The 14407-nt window shown below is 37.2% G+C and overlaps 1 protein-coding gene across 3 annotated transcripts; it reads right to left on the minus strand.

Moving 5' to 3' along the window:
* Nucleotides 1-88: 88 nt before the first annotated feature.
* On the minus strand, nucleotides 89-11344 carry cep55l (centrosomal protein 55 like). 3 transcript variants are annotated; one of them, XM_008313745.3, is made up of 12 exons: nucleotides 11201-11344; nucleotides 10197-10414; nucleotides 9982-10089; nucleotides 7149-7289; nucleotides 5742-5795; nucleotides 5217-5352; nucleotides 4732-4853; nucleotides 4294-4487; nucleotides 3659-3782; nucleotides 2654-2725; nucleotides 2335-2454; nucleotides 89-2235 (listed from the first exon to the last, which is right to left on the minus strand). In XM_008313745.3, exons 2-12 carry the CDS (start codon nucleotides 10380-10382, stop codon nucleotides 2032-2034), a joined length of 1461 nt encoding a protein of 486 aa, XP_008311967.1. In that variant the 5' UTR covers nucleotides 10383-10414; nucleotides 11201-11344; the 3' UTR covers nucleotides 89-2031. The 3 variants fall into 3 exon arrangements, with proteins under 3 accessions (XP_008311967.1, XP_016890280.1, XP_016890278.1); XM_017034791.2 differs by having other exon boundaries at nucleotides 7146-7289; XM_017034789.2 differs by having other exon boundaries at nucleotides 7143-7289.
* Between the last annotated feature and the right edge of the window lie 3063 nt (nucleotides 11345-14407).

The following is a 14407-nucleotide window of genomic DNA, read 5'->3' on the forward strand; positions in this document are numbered from 1 at the left end:
ACTTCTGTCCATGCATATCACTCAATAGAAAACTACACAACAGTATGCCTTGCAATTGACAGCAAAATGTTAACACTGCAAGGAGCATCGCTACTGCTAACAATTAACAATCAGGGGCAAAGTTGTATACGGTATGAAAACTTACACGCTAAAGAAACAAATTATAATTCTGAAACCTTAATAAAGGTCTTTAAAAATCCAATTTTTTAGCATAACATGTTGCACTATGGTACCATCACATTAGCGTTTGTTGCTAACTGTCTGGATCGACGCCGACACTGAATCTGACATTTGAATTATCTCCAGCGAACTCAAATGTGAACTCTTCTAATCACAGCGTTCCAAAGGTCTTTTGGCTAATCACAGATAAACTCAGACGCAATTACCCTGACAACTTTGCAACAGAAATGTAATGTTCGGATGAAGCATCATTCAACCGCAAATCACGTAGTAAAAAAAAAAAAAATCTTCTACTTATAATCAGTAGCAATTGCTCGAATTATGCATGCAACAGAGAATAGCAGGTAAATGTTTCACACCCTAATTCAAATGATGGAATTATTAACATTGAAAATGCCAAAAAAGAGATTAAGCTATTGCTGTGGTGAGCACGTTTTCTTAACTACGTTGACTATAGATTACGGCGTGCTGCAGATGGAGAGTTTCACATTTATTGCACATTTAATACAGTACAGTTCAGAAACACTTACAGCACACGAGACACTAAGTATGGTAAAACATTCAAACAAAACAAAGTAGGTCTGTCTTGGTTGTCAGTGCTGAGGCAGCATGAATAAAGGCCACCTCTTAACCTCTTTCCTTAGCAAGAACACCTTCGCTAATCTACTACCTTAAATACCTCAGTTCGAGGAATTGCCTCATGCGATCTAAATCCAGCCCTACAAGGAGACAGGCTTTAAAAGTCAAGGGCAAAGACGATGAGCTTCTTTAAAAACAGAAGAAAAAAAGAAAGAAACAAAAACAAACTTATTTTCTTTGCCAAGAATGAGACAAGAGCAAGAATTCATATGTAAAACACAGCTGTAATGACTTGTCTAATATGGAATAAATACAAAACAAACCCAAACGTATACCCCACATGAACTTTCCTTTACTTATTAGCTGAAGGAGTGAGAGCTTACACTTTCTATTATTTAAGCTTGTAAAGAAATTATATTTTTATGTAAACTCTGGAAGCTGGAATAAAAAAAAAAAAACATGCACTCCATAAACCTAGAAATTTCCCTTTATCAGCTAAAAAAAAAAAATCAACATCAGTTTTCTCTTCTAATGATTTTTCCACTGGATAGAGTCACACAGCTGTACTTAGCCAGGGTTGATGTTGTCAGAGAAGTTAATTAAACCAGTCGGAAAAACTACATCAAACTACGCAGAAGACCATGATCAGAGTGAGAAAAACATGATTGAAGACCATCACAGGAGCACAAATAAAAACTGTCAGATACCATGATTAGATAGCATGAAGATTAAAAAGCCTTTCAAACATTTACCTTACGAAATAATTAAAAAAAAAAAACATTCCCTTAAAAAGGCTTAAAAAAACAACTTAAGAATAAATAATTTCAAACAAGGAAATACAAATCAGTATATAAGAGCTTGAGAATAAAGAAAAAAAAAAAACAAATGGAGAAAAAATATATTAGAAAATAATCAACTAATGACTATTTTGATCTTTGGCTTGATGACAACAAAAACAGTTATTTACTAAGTCCAATGTGTCAAAGACACATGATTTAAGTGAATGCAATCCCTGAAGGAAATCATGATTTAAAAAACGATTTAAAAAGACAATTGCAAATGCCATGTTGCACAATGATTTTCGTAACACCTAATGAAGAACCAGCAAATCGGAAGGAAACGTTACTGATTTTTGATTTGAGTCCAGTGTGTGTGACTTTAGAAGTTTTCAATCTATTATTAAAAAGAACACGTACTTTATAAACTCTAAAACCCAGATCACAATTCCAAATAGAGAGGCCAGCAAACTGACCGGATCTGCAGTGTCAGAACTCACGCCATGCAGAAGTCGAGGTGTGCCAGCAGCTCCCTGTGACGGCTGGTGGGATAGGAAGTGTGACACTTGGGACACTCCAGGAAGCTCTCATCCAGGAGGTTAGTGGATTTGGGTGGAGACGTGGGATTATTAAGATTCAGGCGCTCTAACTCGAACCCGTTGTAGTTGCTCGGCTCTGAAAAGCGGGCGTTGGTCTGCTTCTAAATGACAGGTCGCAACATTTTGTTCAAAACCCTGGTAGATGTTGTAGAGGTCGCAGCATCCCTCAAGAGGTCAAAATAAAACACAGAGACACTCACCGCAGACTCCAGCTTTTCGATCTGGTCTCGAGCCTTGCGGAGCTCCTTCAGCACTTTGTGCAGCTGATGCTGCATGCGATCGATCTTTTCACTTTCGAATTCCTTGGCTGAGAGCTGGATCTTGGGAGAAAAAGTAAAAGAAGCCTTGGCTGAGAGCTGGATCTTGGGAGAGAAAGTAAAAGTAAAAGAAGAAAAAAAAAAAACACCTATCAAGTGGATTTGCTATGTTGTAGATATTGTTATATAGCAAAACACAGACTGTGCTGACTCTTCATATAACAAAAAAAAAAAAAGAAAGAGGTTTATCATATAAACTCACCTGCTGCTCCAGCGCGGTGATTCTCCCGTGTTCTTCATGTTGGCTTAGAAGAGACTTCTGAAGCAAGTTCACCTGTGAGGATTCACAGGATCAGGAAGAAAACACTGTTTTAACACCAACTTCTCTGTGTATCATTTTTTTCCTTTAAAATTAGGTCAGGGTTTGTACAGCTCACCAACTGGCTATCCACTTAACAGAAGAATCAATACATTTAAGAAAGAAAAGAAAAAAAAAATTAAAATCATCATCTTCTGCTGACAACATTGACCAAAAATTCTTTATCACCCACTTCAGTGCGACTGGGAACTTTGTAACCCAGTCGCTACCTCACACTAAAGTCTACACGGAAAAATCAATAGTTTTACAGCCGGTGGGGACATGTGAGACGCTGCACTGCTGCTGTCACAGAAGGAGTGCAAACATTGCGTTTGAAAAATGGCCTAAATCTGAATTGAGGACTTTTTAACATCAAAGTGACAAAGTAAAATAACTGAACCTATGGAAGGACGCAACTGTGGGTTTAAAAAAAAAAAATAAAAAAATCACACGTCCCACTGATGATTGTAAATCATAGATTTTCTTTTTTTCTAGACGCCAACTGAAAGAGTGGCCTCGAGTTTGCTGTCTGACTCTCTTATAAAGGAGATCGCTTATTGTCACAAATATTTTAAGAGTATTGTCACACAAGTATTGATTTGCTGGAGGAAAAAGAAACAGAGAGAAGAGTCCTAAATAGACAAATAAACATCTACGTAAGTGAAGAGTAGAAATGGCCGCCGCAACAAAGTCAGTTGGTAACAACCCAGTACTAGACTTAATTAAATTAAACAACGCTAATTACATTATCACGACATCATAGAAACAGTCCCTGAAAGTAAAACAAAACCTGTTTCCTACGCTTGGCTTGGCTCCACATTTAGGAAAACAAACAGTCCCTGAAAGTAAAACAAAACCCGTTTCCTACACTTGGGCTCCACATTTAGGAAAATGGGCTGAAGACTTCACCTGCAGCAGGAGGTCTGAAGATCTTTTCTTCTCCTCCTCCAGTCTGGCTTCCACGCTGTCCAGTTCCATCCTCATCCTGTCTGCCTTTTCAGATGACATCATCCTTTCCTCACACACCGCATGTCTGCACGTGGGATAAGCGCAGTCCGATCAAATGATGTGTAAAAAGCAAAATCCTGAAACGAACTCGCTTCGAGCTTATGGCAGAGGAGGACATTCTCTGTCCAAACTCTAATGCTCCACCAGAGGACTAATTGAAAACCAAATGGAGGAAGCAGCAGAAAGAGCCTCAGAAAAGGGAAGACAGTTGTGTGCGGAATACTCCCTAAATAAATAAGGAACAATTTAGTCTGGTTTTCCTGCTGCAAAGATCCCTTCACGGTTTACCTACATTAGTTAAACGACCTCTGACCCCTGTGTGAGTATTGGTAAAACACTGGTACCTCAGCTGTTAGAATACAGACTTTCAGTGATGACTAAGCAGCTTAACTGCTACCAAACACACCCCTCACCCCATCCGTCCGTTCAAATCCACGAAAATACAGCTGCCTTTAACTAGTCAGCGTCACTGTTGACAAATAAACCGAGACACAAAGGTGATCTGATACACATTTGGCCGACCTTTGCGTACGTACCTGGTGCCAAGTCGCTCAGCCTGCAGCTGGATCTTGGCTTCCTCCAGTTCTTTTTTCGCCTCCGTGTACTTCCTCAGGAAGGATGACAGCTCGCTGCACTTGTCCTCGTGCCTCCTCTGCAGCGACAGCAACTCCTCCTGGGTTTTGTTGACCTTGGCTTTCTGAGACTGCAGCTCGCTCTGAGCCTTCAGTGTCTGTCCACAAAAGATTAGTCATTATCTGGCCATTTCTTGTAGATCAGGCAATGGAAAACCAACCAGATGACAAGAAACGCACTTTAGTTGTACAAGTGGATTAGCTCAGTTCGCAACATTTTTATGCACTTTAGTTGTACAAGTGGATTAGCTGAGTTCGCAACATTTTTATTTTATTTTTTTAAACTTAGCACAGAGCAATCCATGGAGAAGACGTAAATACATAGATTCACGTAATGGTTACCTGTTCCTTCTGTTTGGACACTTCCTGTTGGGCTCTGATCACTTGATTTTTGTGGCTCTCCAGGTCTTTCTGCATGTCTGATAGCCTCTGCTCGTACTGGCTATTCAGCTCAGCACACTTTCCTTTAGGAAGACAGGTATAGCGAATATAGAAGTTTAAAAAAAACAGAAAAAAAAAGCAGCAATATACTGCTTATAACCTCTGCACCAGAAGCTCTGTCTTAGCAATGTGTCAGTTTGAGGAGTGGGTTGACGCATGATCATCATCCTAAACCCAAAACTGCCAGCATCAGGAGCAGCAAGATGGAGAGAAAAGCTAAACTTTTAGTGGACTCAAATTGACTAAAGGTGGAGAACACAGAATTTGGCTTATTGTCCAAGTAAACATTTTTACCTTACAGGAAGTTAAACGTAATCACTTCATGACTGGACTAGAGAGTAAAAACTAAAAGACAAAAATCCTACCCAAGACTTTACACGTCTCACCTGCAGTGGCCTCTGCTTTGTTTTCCTTGGTCTGGGCCACTTGCTGCTCCAGCTCCCGGGTGTGGACAACGATGGACCGGACATAAGCCTCCCTCTGCTCGTTGTACACTAGCCACTGCTGGTTCTTCTCCAAAGCCTGTTTTTTTTTAAACCAAATTAATGAATAATAAATGTAGTCTCTGTACTAGTATTTTGAATTGCAGAAAATAGATAAGTCTGGCATTTCTCTGATTTTAAATAAAACACATCAAACATCAGTTTTAGTTCATAAACATATAGATAAATCTACGCAAACATATATAAATACATACAATACAATATATATTTTATACCAACATCAGAATGCCACATAGTACTCAGAAAGAACATTTAGAGTTCCAGCTTATAAACTGTGATAAAGACGAATGCTTCAAGTATCGGCAATGACTGACACATTTTCCAATTGCAACTGGACAAACAACATTGAAGAGTGAAAAAGAGTGTCCCCCACATATACTGCACAAAGTCCATTTTAACCAAACTCACATCTCTTAGTTGATCTTGTACCATTGCCAAGTCTGGAGGAGGAACCTGTCCATTCTGCAAGCATGTGAAAACTAAGTTAGCAACATACTGACCCTTATAACCAAAAGCATCATTAAAAGAAATAACTAAAAAAATAAATAAATACAAAAAAAATCACTATAAAAGCTTTGGGTCAGCAAATGTATTTTAAACCACATATTTGACTCACAGGGAGATTTTGTTATGTACAGTAGCTGTAAAAAAAATAGTTTATAGTGATGTCAGGTTTCTAGGTTAAATATTGGAAAATATTTGAGTTTTTCACCATACAAGTAATATAAAGTTTAAAGTAATAAATTTAAGTAATAAAAAGAAAGAAATCAATGAGCATTTGTCTGTATATTTTATAACCAATGGAGAAAGAAGAAATAATGTAAAAAATAATGAAAATAAACGTAAGACTTAATATTAAAGTACAAAAAATGTTACAGTTAAACTAAAATTTGGCTACATAATGACTATTTCTGCATTTTTGTTTTTAATATTAAACAATGTTTGACTGCAGAAGTCGCGTTGGAAAAAACAGCTGTTTGTATTACTGAGATCTGTTTAAAGAAATCTAATTCATACGATGCCTGGAACATATTGTCACATTGTTTTTTCTCTTACTCTGGAAAAGATTAAATGTATAATTAACCTAATCCAGTGAAATAAGTTTTTCTGTTTTAAGTATAGTACTGCTGCTCTGGGCAGCAGAGGGTGATGTAAGCTGCTGTTAAAATGCCACACTGCCACCTAATGGTCGAAGAAGTAACGGCGCCGTCATTACAAAGTGCGTGCCATGTTAAAGAGCGCCTAAAACCAAAAGTTCAACCATCTATAAACAAAGATAACGTTTCTTCATTAAAAGGTTCCTTGATACGACAATAAAGCACAACCTTGGAGCCAGGTTTGTTGGGATGAACTATAAAACCTAAACTAGACAATAAACCAGAATATATTCTCAACTACAAGAGAAACTACAACCGGGACACATATTGAGAACAGAAGACAAGGGGAAAAAATGTAAAACAATACCATCCATTTCTCTTCATAAATATTAATAGAAATGTTATTGTAATCTCTTAATCGTTACATATTTATTTATAATTTTGTGACACTTGGCACTGATGCTGAAAAACAACCAAATAGACCGGGGCTGGACCCCAGCTCATTCTAGTTTGAGAACCCTGGAATAGATTTGCTAATTATCTACAGCACAACATAATTAGCATTCCTCTTGGCAACCAGTAGCAGTATATTTATCTTTATAAAACGGGAACAATAATGCCATGATGATTGATTATATGCAAGAGTGGTGGGGTGTTTCCTTCTAATAAAAAAACACTTTCGTCAGTAAAGATGTAAAGGCTGATAACTCACTACCACCTGAGTTTCGCATCGGGCAGACACGGTCACAATGGAGTTTTTCAAATTCTCCATCTCCTGCGTTAAACTTTGATACAGAGCATCTTTAAGCTCGGCCTCTTTCCTGCGCTGCTCCAGCTGACTCTGCAGTGATGCCACCACCTGAAAGCATAAACAACATCGGTTTGATTATTTACGGACAAACGGAGCGTCAACACAAACCGCACGGGCTCTGCAGAAAAATGTGTTGCCGTTATAATTTTTTTTGTATGCACTGTCAAATGTCTGACCAGCAAATGGTTGATGTGAATTGATGTAGCTTACAAGTGCAGAAAAACGCTGCTTGCCAAGCAGCGAGCCTTAGCTCAGAACATAATCTTTTCCCAGTGGGTTTTAAACCTAAATCTGTGCTTACTAGAGAACACTTACCTACAAACACAACTGAGATGTATGATATTTTCTTAAGTGGGACACTGCAGTGGTGAGTGCACATTAAAATGGATAATCACTGGTGTTCTTTGCCCCCAAGGACTGAAGTCTGTCTACACTGATCGTCTGATCGTTTATTGTAAGTGTATTTGAGATTTGTTTTTTACTGCAATAAATTCATTTCTTAAATTTTTTTTTTTTTAAATTCCAAGCATCAGGGTTACTTGGGAATTCTATTTATTTTTCATGCCTACTGTTCAGATCTGGCTGCTTTTATTATTTTTTTTTTTTATTATTTAGATTTGTCATTTAGTACCCCATTCAATTCAACAAGCACTTTATTTTGAAAGCTGTTGAAATGAAGAAAGAAGGTGTGACTTTTGTGTCTTCTCCAGTTGCACTTAATGTTAAGTATTTTGAACTTTCAAATCCCACATAGAGGAAAAGTGATGAACAAAAGACATTTGTTTGACTATGGCTTCATAACTGTTGTTACTTGTATGATAGTTCAAAATGCAGGACAAATTGCGAGCAAACATTTTCAAAGCGGTGCCTCAGTGGCCCTACCAAGAAGCCATCTGGAGGCATGAGATCAAAAAGTGCATTTGCAAAGTCAGAAAAAAATAATTGTGGTTTTCAGCACAGCAGAATGTCATCTAGAATTCTTCATCCCCTTTCCACCAGCCTTAATTAGAAAACTACGCGTGGCACAATAAAGAGATTTCAGAGATAGTCAAACCCCAAATAAAAAGCATCGGTTTTTCCCAGCAGTGTAACAAGTCACGTCACAGCCCACTGAACAGTAACAAGTCATGATAGCAATTCCACAGACCCACTACAGAGAGAAGATATTTAGTTTATAAATATCAAGTGAACACCAAACACCATGTGTTGGCGTGCAGTTTTCTGCAGGCTGTCAAACTGTCCCTGAGCTGAGCTGCTGTCACAGCGGGATAGGAGTTATTTCGCACCCGACTGTTTTTGTTTCAGCTTAGTGGAATTCAAGGATGATTTTCCCCATCTAAAACGTTGGCAGAACATATATGCTGGTACATAAGTGCCAAATATCCAACAATTCTCCACAGGTTGAAGTAAATCTTTTCACAGCTTTAGATTCAGACTCAGCATATATTGCAGAAAAGGGCTGTGGCTTAAATTCAGATAATGGTAAATGTATTGGATTATCCTACTATTCTGACAGAGTTTGCCAACAACTGATGCAACCTGGCAGTGGTGGTGACATCAATAGGGCAAACAGTAATGCAGCAACAGCAACAGTAGTTGTTTGGCACCTTTGCCCAGAGCCTAATTTTGCCAAAACAGGGTTCTGAGTACAGTGATATTTGTGTGTTTGCACATGATAAAATATCATGTGCAAACATAGCAAATATGTGCGCACACACACACATACGTGTGTTTATATATATATATATATATACACATATACATATACACACACACACACACACACATATATATATATATATATATATATACACATATATACACACATATACATACACACACACACACACACATATATATATATATATATATACACATATATATATATACACACACACACACACACATATATATATATATATATATACAAATATATATATAAAATGTTCAACCCACTCATATGTCAGGCAAGGGCTGGTACTTGAAAAGTTCAGTTTAAGTTTGGCAGATTTGGTGATATAGACTTTAACACAAAGTTCCTCTCTCAATGCCCTTGAGCAAAGCTAGAAATGAGAAATAAAACAACTGTAACACAACAATGAAGAAAAACTGTGTCACAAACAGCATGCTAGACTATGGTAAATGCTATGATTAATCTTTTTTTTTTCTTCTTTTAATAAACTCTAGAAATATAATAGTGTATATATGAATATACACACATACTTAAATATATGAACATAAATATATATCGTCTATATATAAACATATATGTAGCAATATATAATAATATTTTTTAAATAATTAGATATTAAGGATATTAAATTGAATGTCTAATATAGAAGAGTTTTGACTTTTTAAATTTTTTATTTGTTTGGCAACTGGTTGGATGTGTCCATTTATTACACAAGGTCTACTGGTAACAGCATACACAGACACACAGGCGGTCAACGACTGTTTGTAAAACAGACGAAATATTTCTTGACCAACACCATGGGGGCTGGACACTAAAAATAAAATAATAAAATAAAATTTTGTGTCTTTCACTATTATTTGATGTTTATTTGGGAATCCAGTCACGGGCTGGATAGGACCGCTTGGTGGGCCAAATTCAGCCAATGGGCAGCCAGTTAATAATCACTGACGTAAACTAACAGTGAACAGCGTTTTCAAGGAAAAATAGCATCCTCAAAATACCCTTTCTTAAATCATGTTTTGGCACAGATGAATCCTTTTTACTTACCTCTCCTCCTTTAGCCGACAGCTGCTGTCTCATCTTTTCCAGTTCTTGATCTTTAGCAAGCAACTGCTGGTTGTTTCTCTCCCGCAGTGTTTCAAGGGCAAGAATTCTCTGACATACCAAACAAGGTAACAAACAAATAATAAAAAAAAAAATTGAAAGAATGACTCATGTAGAGATATGTATAGAAAACTTCCAAGATTTAAAACTTTCTTTACCTCCAGCAGCTTACTGTTGTCCGTGTCAGGTGGTTTGATGTGCCGTTTGGCAAGCTCATCAATCTTTTTCCTCAGGTGAGCATTCTCCTTCCTGATTCTCTCCAGCTCTGCCTCGACCTTAGGGGAAGAGCTGGACTTGAATCCTAGCCTGCTGACAATGGTCTCTTTGTTACCTTTTGACGTCATGGTTGCTTAGCCACAGGTCCTCAGTCTGTCAACTGCAGGAGTCCAGGGACATAAGAAATTTGGGTTCGTTTAGTGTACTGTACAAAAATAGGAAAGAACATGTTTGTGTTTCAAGAACAATGGATTTAAGAGGACATGTATTTTTCCCTCAACATTCTGTACAAACTATATACTTATATAATTATTTTTTTATATACAATCATTCAGATTCATATTCATAACATGTTCAATAAAGTCATGGTAAAGGTGAAAACAAAGCAAAAAAAAAAAAAAAGACATTTTCTGACCAAGTTTCGAAGTCTTTTTCGAACATACGGTAGTTCCGCCATGACCATTCATTGAAATTCCAAGACTGTTACAGTTGCACCGAAAATTCCACAGAATTCTTAATTAAAATGCTATTTATCATTTACCAGGACAGATAAACTCTATCTTTACTTTTCGATACTTTTCCAGATTTTTACAACCGTGCTTGAAGGCACACGCGTTTCACGCTTTTTAATTTGTTATGCCCTGCTCTGCTTAATTACTTGAAAACAACTTCAAAAAGACAATAATAGATAAAGATGTAAATTAGGAGTATCACTCCTCAATTCCGTTGTACCCACGTGTTACAATGACAATAAAGGATATTCTATTCTATGATAAAAGGACAATTATCCTCGACTAGATAAATAAAAAATGAATCTGACAATGACGCGCACTCGGAACTTTATACATTACTATATCCAAATAAGGCATTACCACTTTTAGAATGAGGCTGTGAAAGTAATTAAATGGGTTATTGACAATAAATAACGAAATTAACAACGACTCACAGATCAGGAGCTGCAAAATGAAGACACAAAAGGACCAAACAACTTCTAACTGAACAACAAACTGGCAGCTAACAGTCCTTCACTTCCTGAAATTTGAATTGCAGCGCGTTGACGTCACGTCCGTGACGCGAACCGCAGGGTGCGTCTGTTATTTGCACACAGGATGTCGAAATACCTGTCAAAATGTGCAATAAATCGCGATTTCTATTTTTTGTTTTATGAGACGGATCAACGACTCTCTGTTTTGATGAAATGTTATTTGTTTTTACAATAATAGAACAAACATTTAAGGGTTTTTAATGTTGTTTTATTGAACTAACTCTTACATCCGGCTACCCCTGTTTATAAAACGAACGAACGGAGAAGCGACGGCGCGTCTTTAAACTACACTTAAACTAACTGGTTTGTCCTGTAAGGCGAACTGTGCAAAAAAATTGGGCTGCAGCCGAACAAGTCATAATTCCCCTCTATGTCCTGAACACAAGAATGGAGTTTCGCTATTCACTATATATTTAAACTATTCTACACTGAGAAAAACACTGCGTTCTATGACAAAGTATAGTGTATTATAGGGAAGCTAACAATGCAGAAAGGATTTAAAAAATAATCAAATGACACAATGCATATTGCCTTACTTACTTACTGGACAGAGATGACTTCGAGGTACACAAAAGAAATATAAATAAGATAACACAAATATGTTTATTGCATTATTCTGGGGACAATGGGGACAATAACAGAAAAAGGCCTGTACAACCTTGGACGTAAACCTTGGGATGATTATTTTAGTGCAGAAATACACCGCACAAGTCACTTTGAGGCTTAAATTTGAATAATGCTGACTACAGCAATGGATTGCGTGCTCTGGGAATTAATTATTTCCTACTGTTGTGAGATACTGACCATTCGTCCAAACCAATTTTTTATTTGTGAAACATGGCTGTTTGACTGTATGAGGAAGCCTGAGGGATCATGCCCAAAGATTACGGCCACCTTTGGAATAACGCTGCCCACTCCATAGTATCTTCTTTATGTCCTCTGACCTTCGGATTAGCTGCGGACTATAAAGGAACGGAATAGTTTGTTTCGAATGGAAAAAGAGTCAAGGACGTTGGCTTATTTTTTGGGTGCATTTCAAAGATAGGTCCATAGATAGTCATATCTGGCCACACCTTAAAAAATCTGAGGAGAGAGGAAGCAGTGCATATCACATTTAAAGGATGCCTTTGATTATATCTACTGCATGTTGCTACATCCAGTGGGCAGTTTTTATTCCCCATGCAGCTGACATAACATCTGTTTTAAGGTAACCTTCGCAGCTCTTGATTTTATTTTTCCCAAACAGTCTGAAAATACTAAGGTATTTGGTAGCATTCCAGCTGTGTTTGCTCTGCAGGACCACTGCCACCTCCACCTTCTGACTCCCCTCTCCTCCAGGTTTAAATAAACATGAATAAACAAACAAAGCACTGCTCTAAAATGCCAAAAGAAAGTTCTGAATTTCGTAAAATATTTTAAAGGAAAAAAGGAAATAAAAGTGCATATTTTTTGTATGCTTTTTTGTATTTAGACCAAATTCAAATCAAATTTGAATTTAATGTATTTTTTTCAATAAATATATTTTGCAAGGACATTGATTTAAACATATTTAAAAATATGAAAATTTACTTGCAGACAAAAATGATGGGAAATACAATAGATCACTGTCCAATATTAATAATTTTTACTGCCACTCCCTTACTGCATTGTGCTGCATTCCACACTTTGTTACCCTGCTGATTTACATCACAGACACCATGCCCAGCTTACTTTTGGGAATTTACTTTCTGGAATAAGTATATTTCTGTTCCAAATAATATATCACCAAAAGTGAAAGTGGGTTCTTTTCATGCAATTTATATTCAGAGATCCAAATTCTGACTAGTGACCTTGTTTTTTCTTCAAACACAGAGACGTTCACGCACGCACACAAAGTATATGCAACCACAGGAGCATTGAAGCGTATAAATATCTCCTTGAGTGGCAAAAGTAATGCCAGTAAACGCAGCTTGTCATTCCCATATCTCCTTGAGTGGCAAAAGTAATGCATTCCTAAAAAAAAAGACCAGTAAACGCAGCTTGTCATTCCCTCCATGTGCCAAATACCATTTTAATGTGTTTAGAATCACTGTAATTCAGAAACATTTCAAAAGCCCTTAAGACTTTGTTAGACTGCAAAAGCCTCTAATAATGTAAAAACAGTGTTGCTTTTTTTCCGGTAAAGCCTTCAATGAGGTCAGAACGCTAGTATCTTGGTTTTTTAAGCCATACAGTATGACAATGCAAATTTTTGCTTCGACATATGAGTAAATATTTGTGTGTTTTTATGTGTTCGTCGACTTCCGTACGCATCTCTCGCGAGTCTTCCGTATTGTGTTTGCGTTATCTATGTGATTTTCTCTTCAGTTTGTGCATTATTCTTTATAATAGTGATGAGTCCTAAGAGAGTGAGTGGTAAGGATGGTAGTAGGAAGAAGAAACGAATGATGACCGTGGAAATAAAGCGGGAAATTGTCGATAAATATGATCGCAGTACATCCACAATTTGTACCATCCTAAAGCAGAAGGATGCTATCAAGAACGTAAATCATTATATATATATATATACATAATATATATACTGTATATATGTACTGTATATGTACTGTCAACAATTGTTTCAAGCCTTTTTTCTTCAGAAACGTTTTTCCAATTCTTGACAAATAAATGATGTTTTTGCTCTCCGTGACAACTTCCTATTAACCCTGTTTCTTTCCTCTTGATTTCTGTTACACTTTTCCCCCACTTTCTGCAGTTTTGAGTTTTTACGCTCCTGTAACTACCTGATCCTCATGCAGTGTGAAAGAGCTGTCGTCATGAGGAGAGATTTTGGATCCCAGCTAAAGACAGTACGGTTAATGATCTTAATAGGAATCTTGGGACATGGAGGTGTTGTCATGTCAAGCCCTGCCAGATAAATGATGTTTTTCCCCTCTTTGATTACTTTCTCATTCTCTTGTGTTTCTTGTGCTTCACACCTTTTTGTGTCTTGCTCCAGGTCTTCCACTTCCTGCCCTGCTGTGATTATCTGCCCCTTACCTAATGCGATTTAACCCCATCTTTCAATCTCCTACACCCAAATTTGGTGCTTCTGCCGAATTTCTTGTTTTTGTCTCCGAAGATTTGTGA

The sequence above is a fragment of the Cynoglossus semilaevis genome, chromosome 8 (genome assembly GCF_000523025.1).
Source record: "Cynoglossus semilaevis isolate Cse_v1.0 chromosome 8, Cse_v1.0, whole genome shotgun sequence".
In the NCBI taxonomy this organism is placed as follows: Eukaryota; Metazoa; Chordata; class Actinopteri; order Pleuronectiformes; family Cynoglossidae; genus Cynoglossus; species Cynoglossus semilaevis.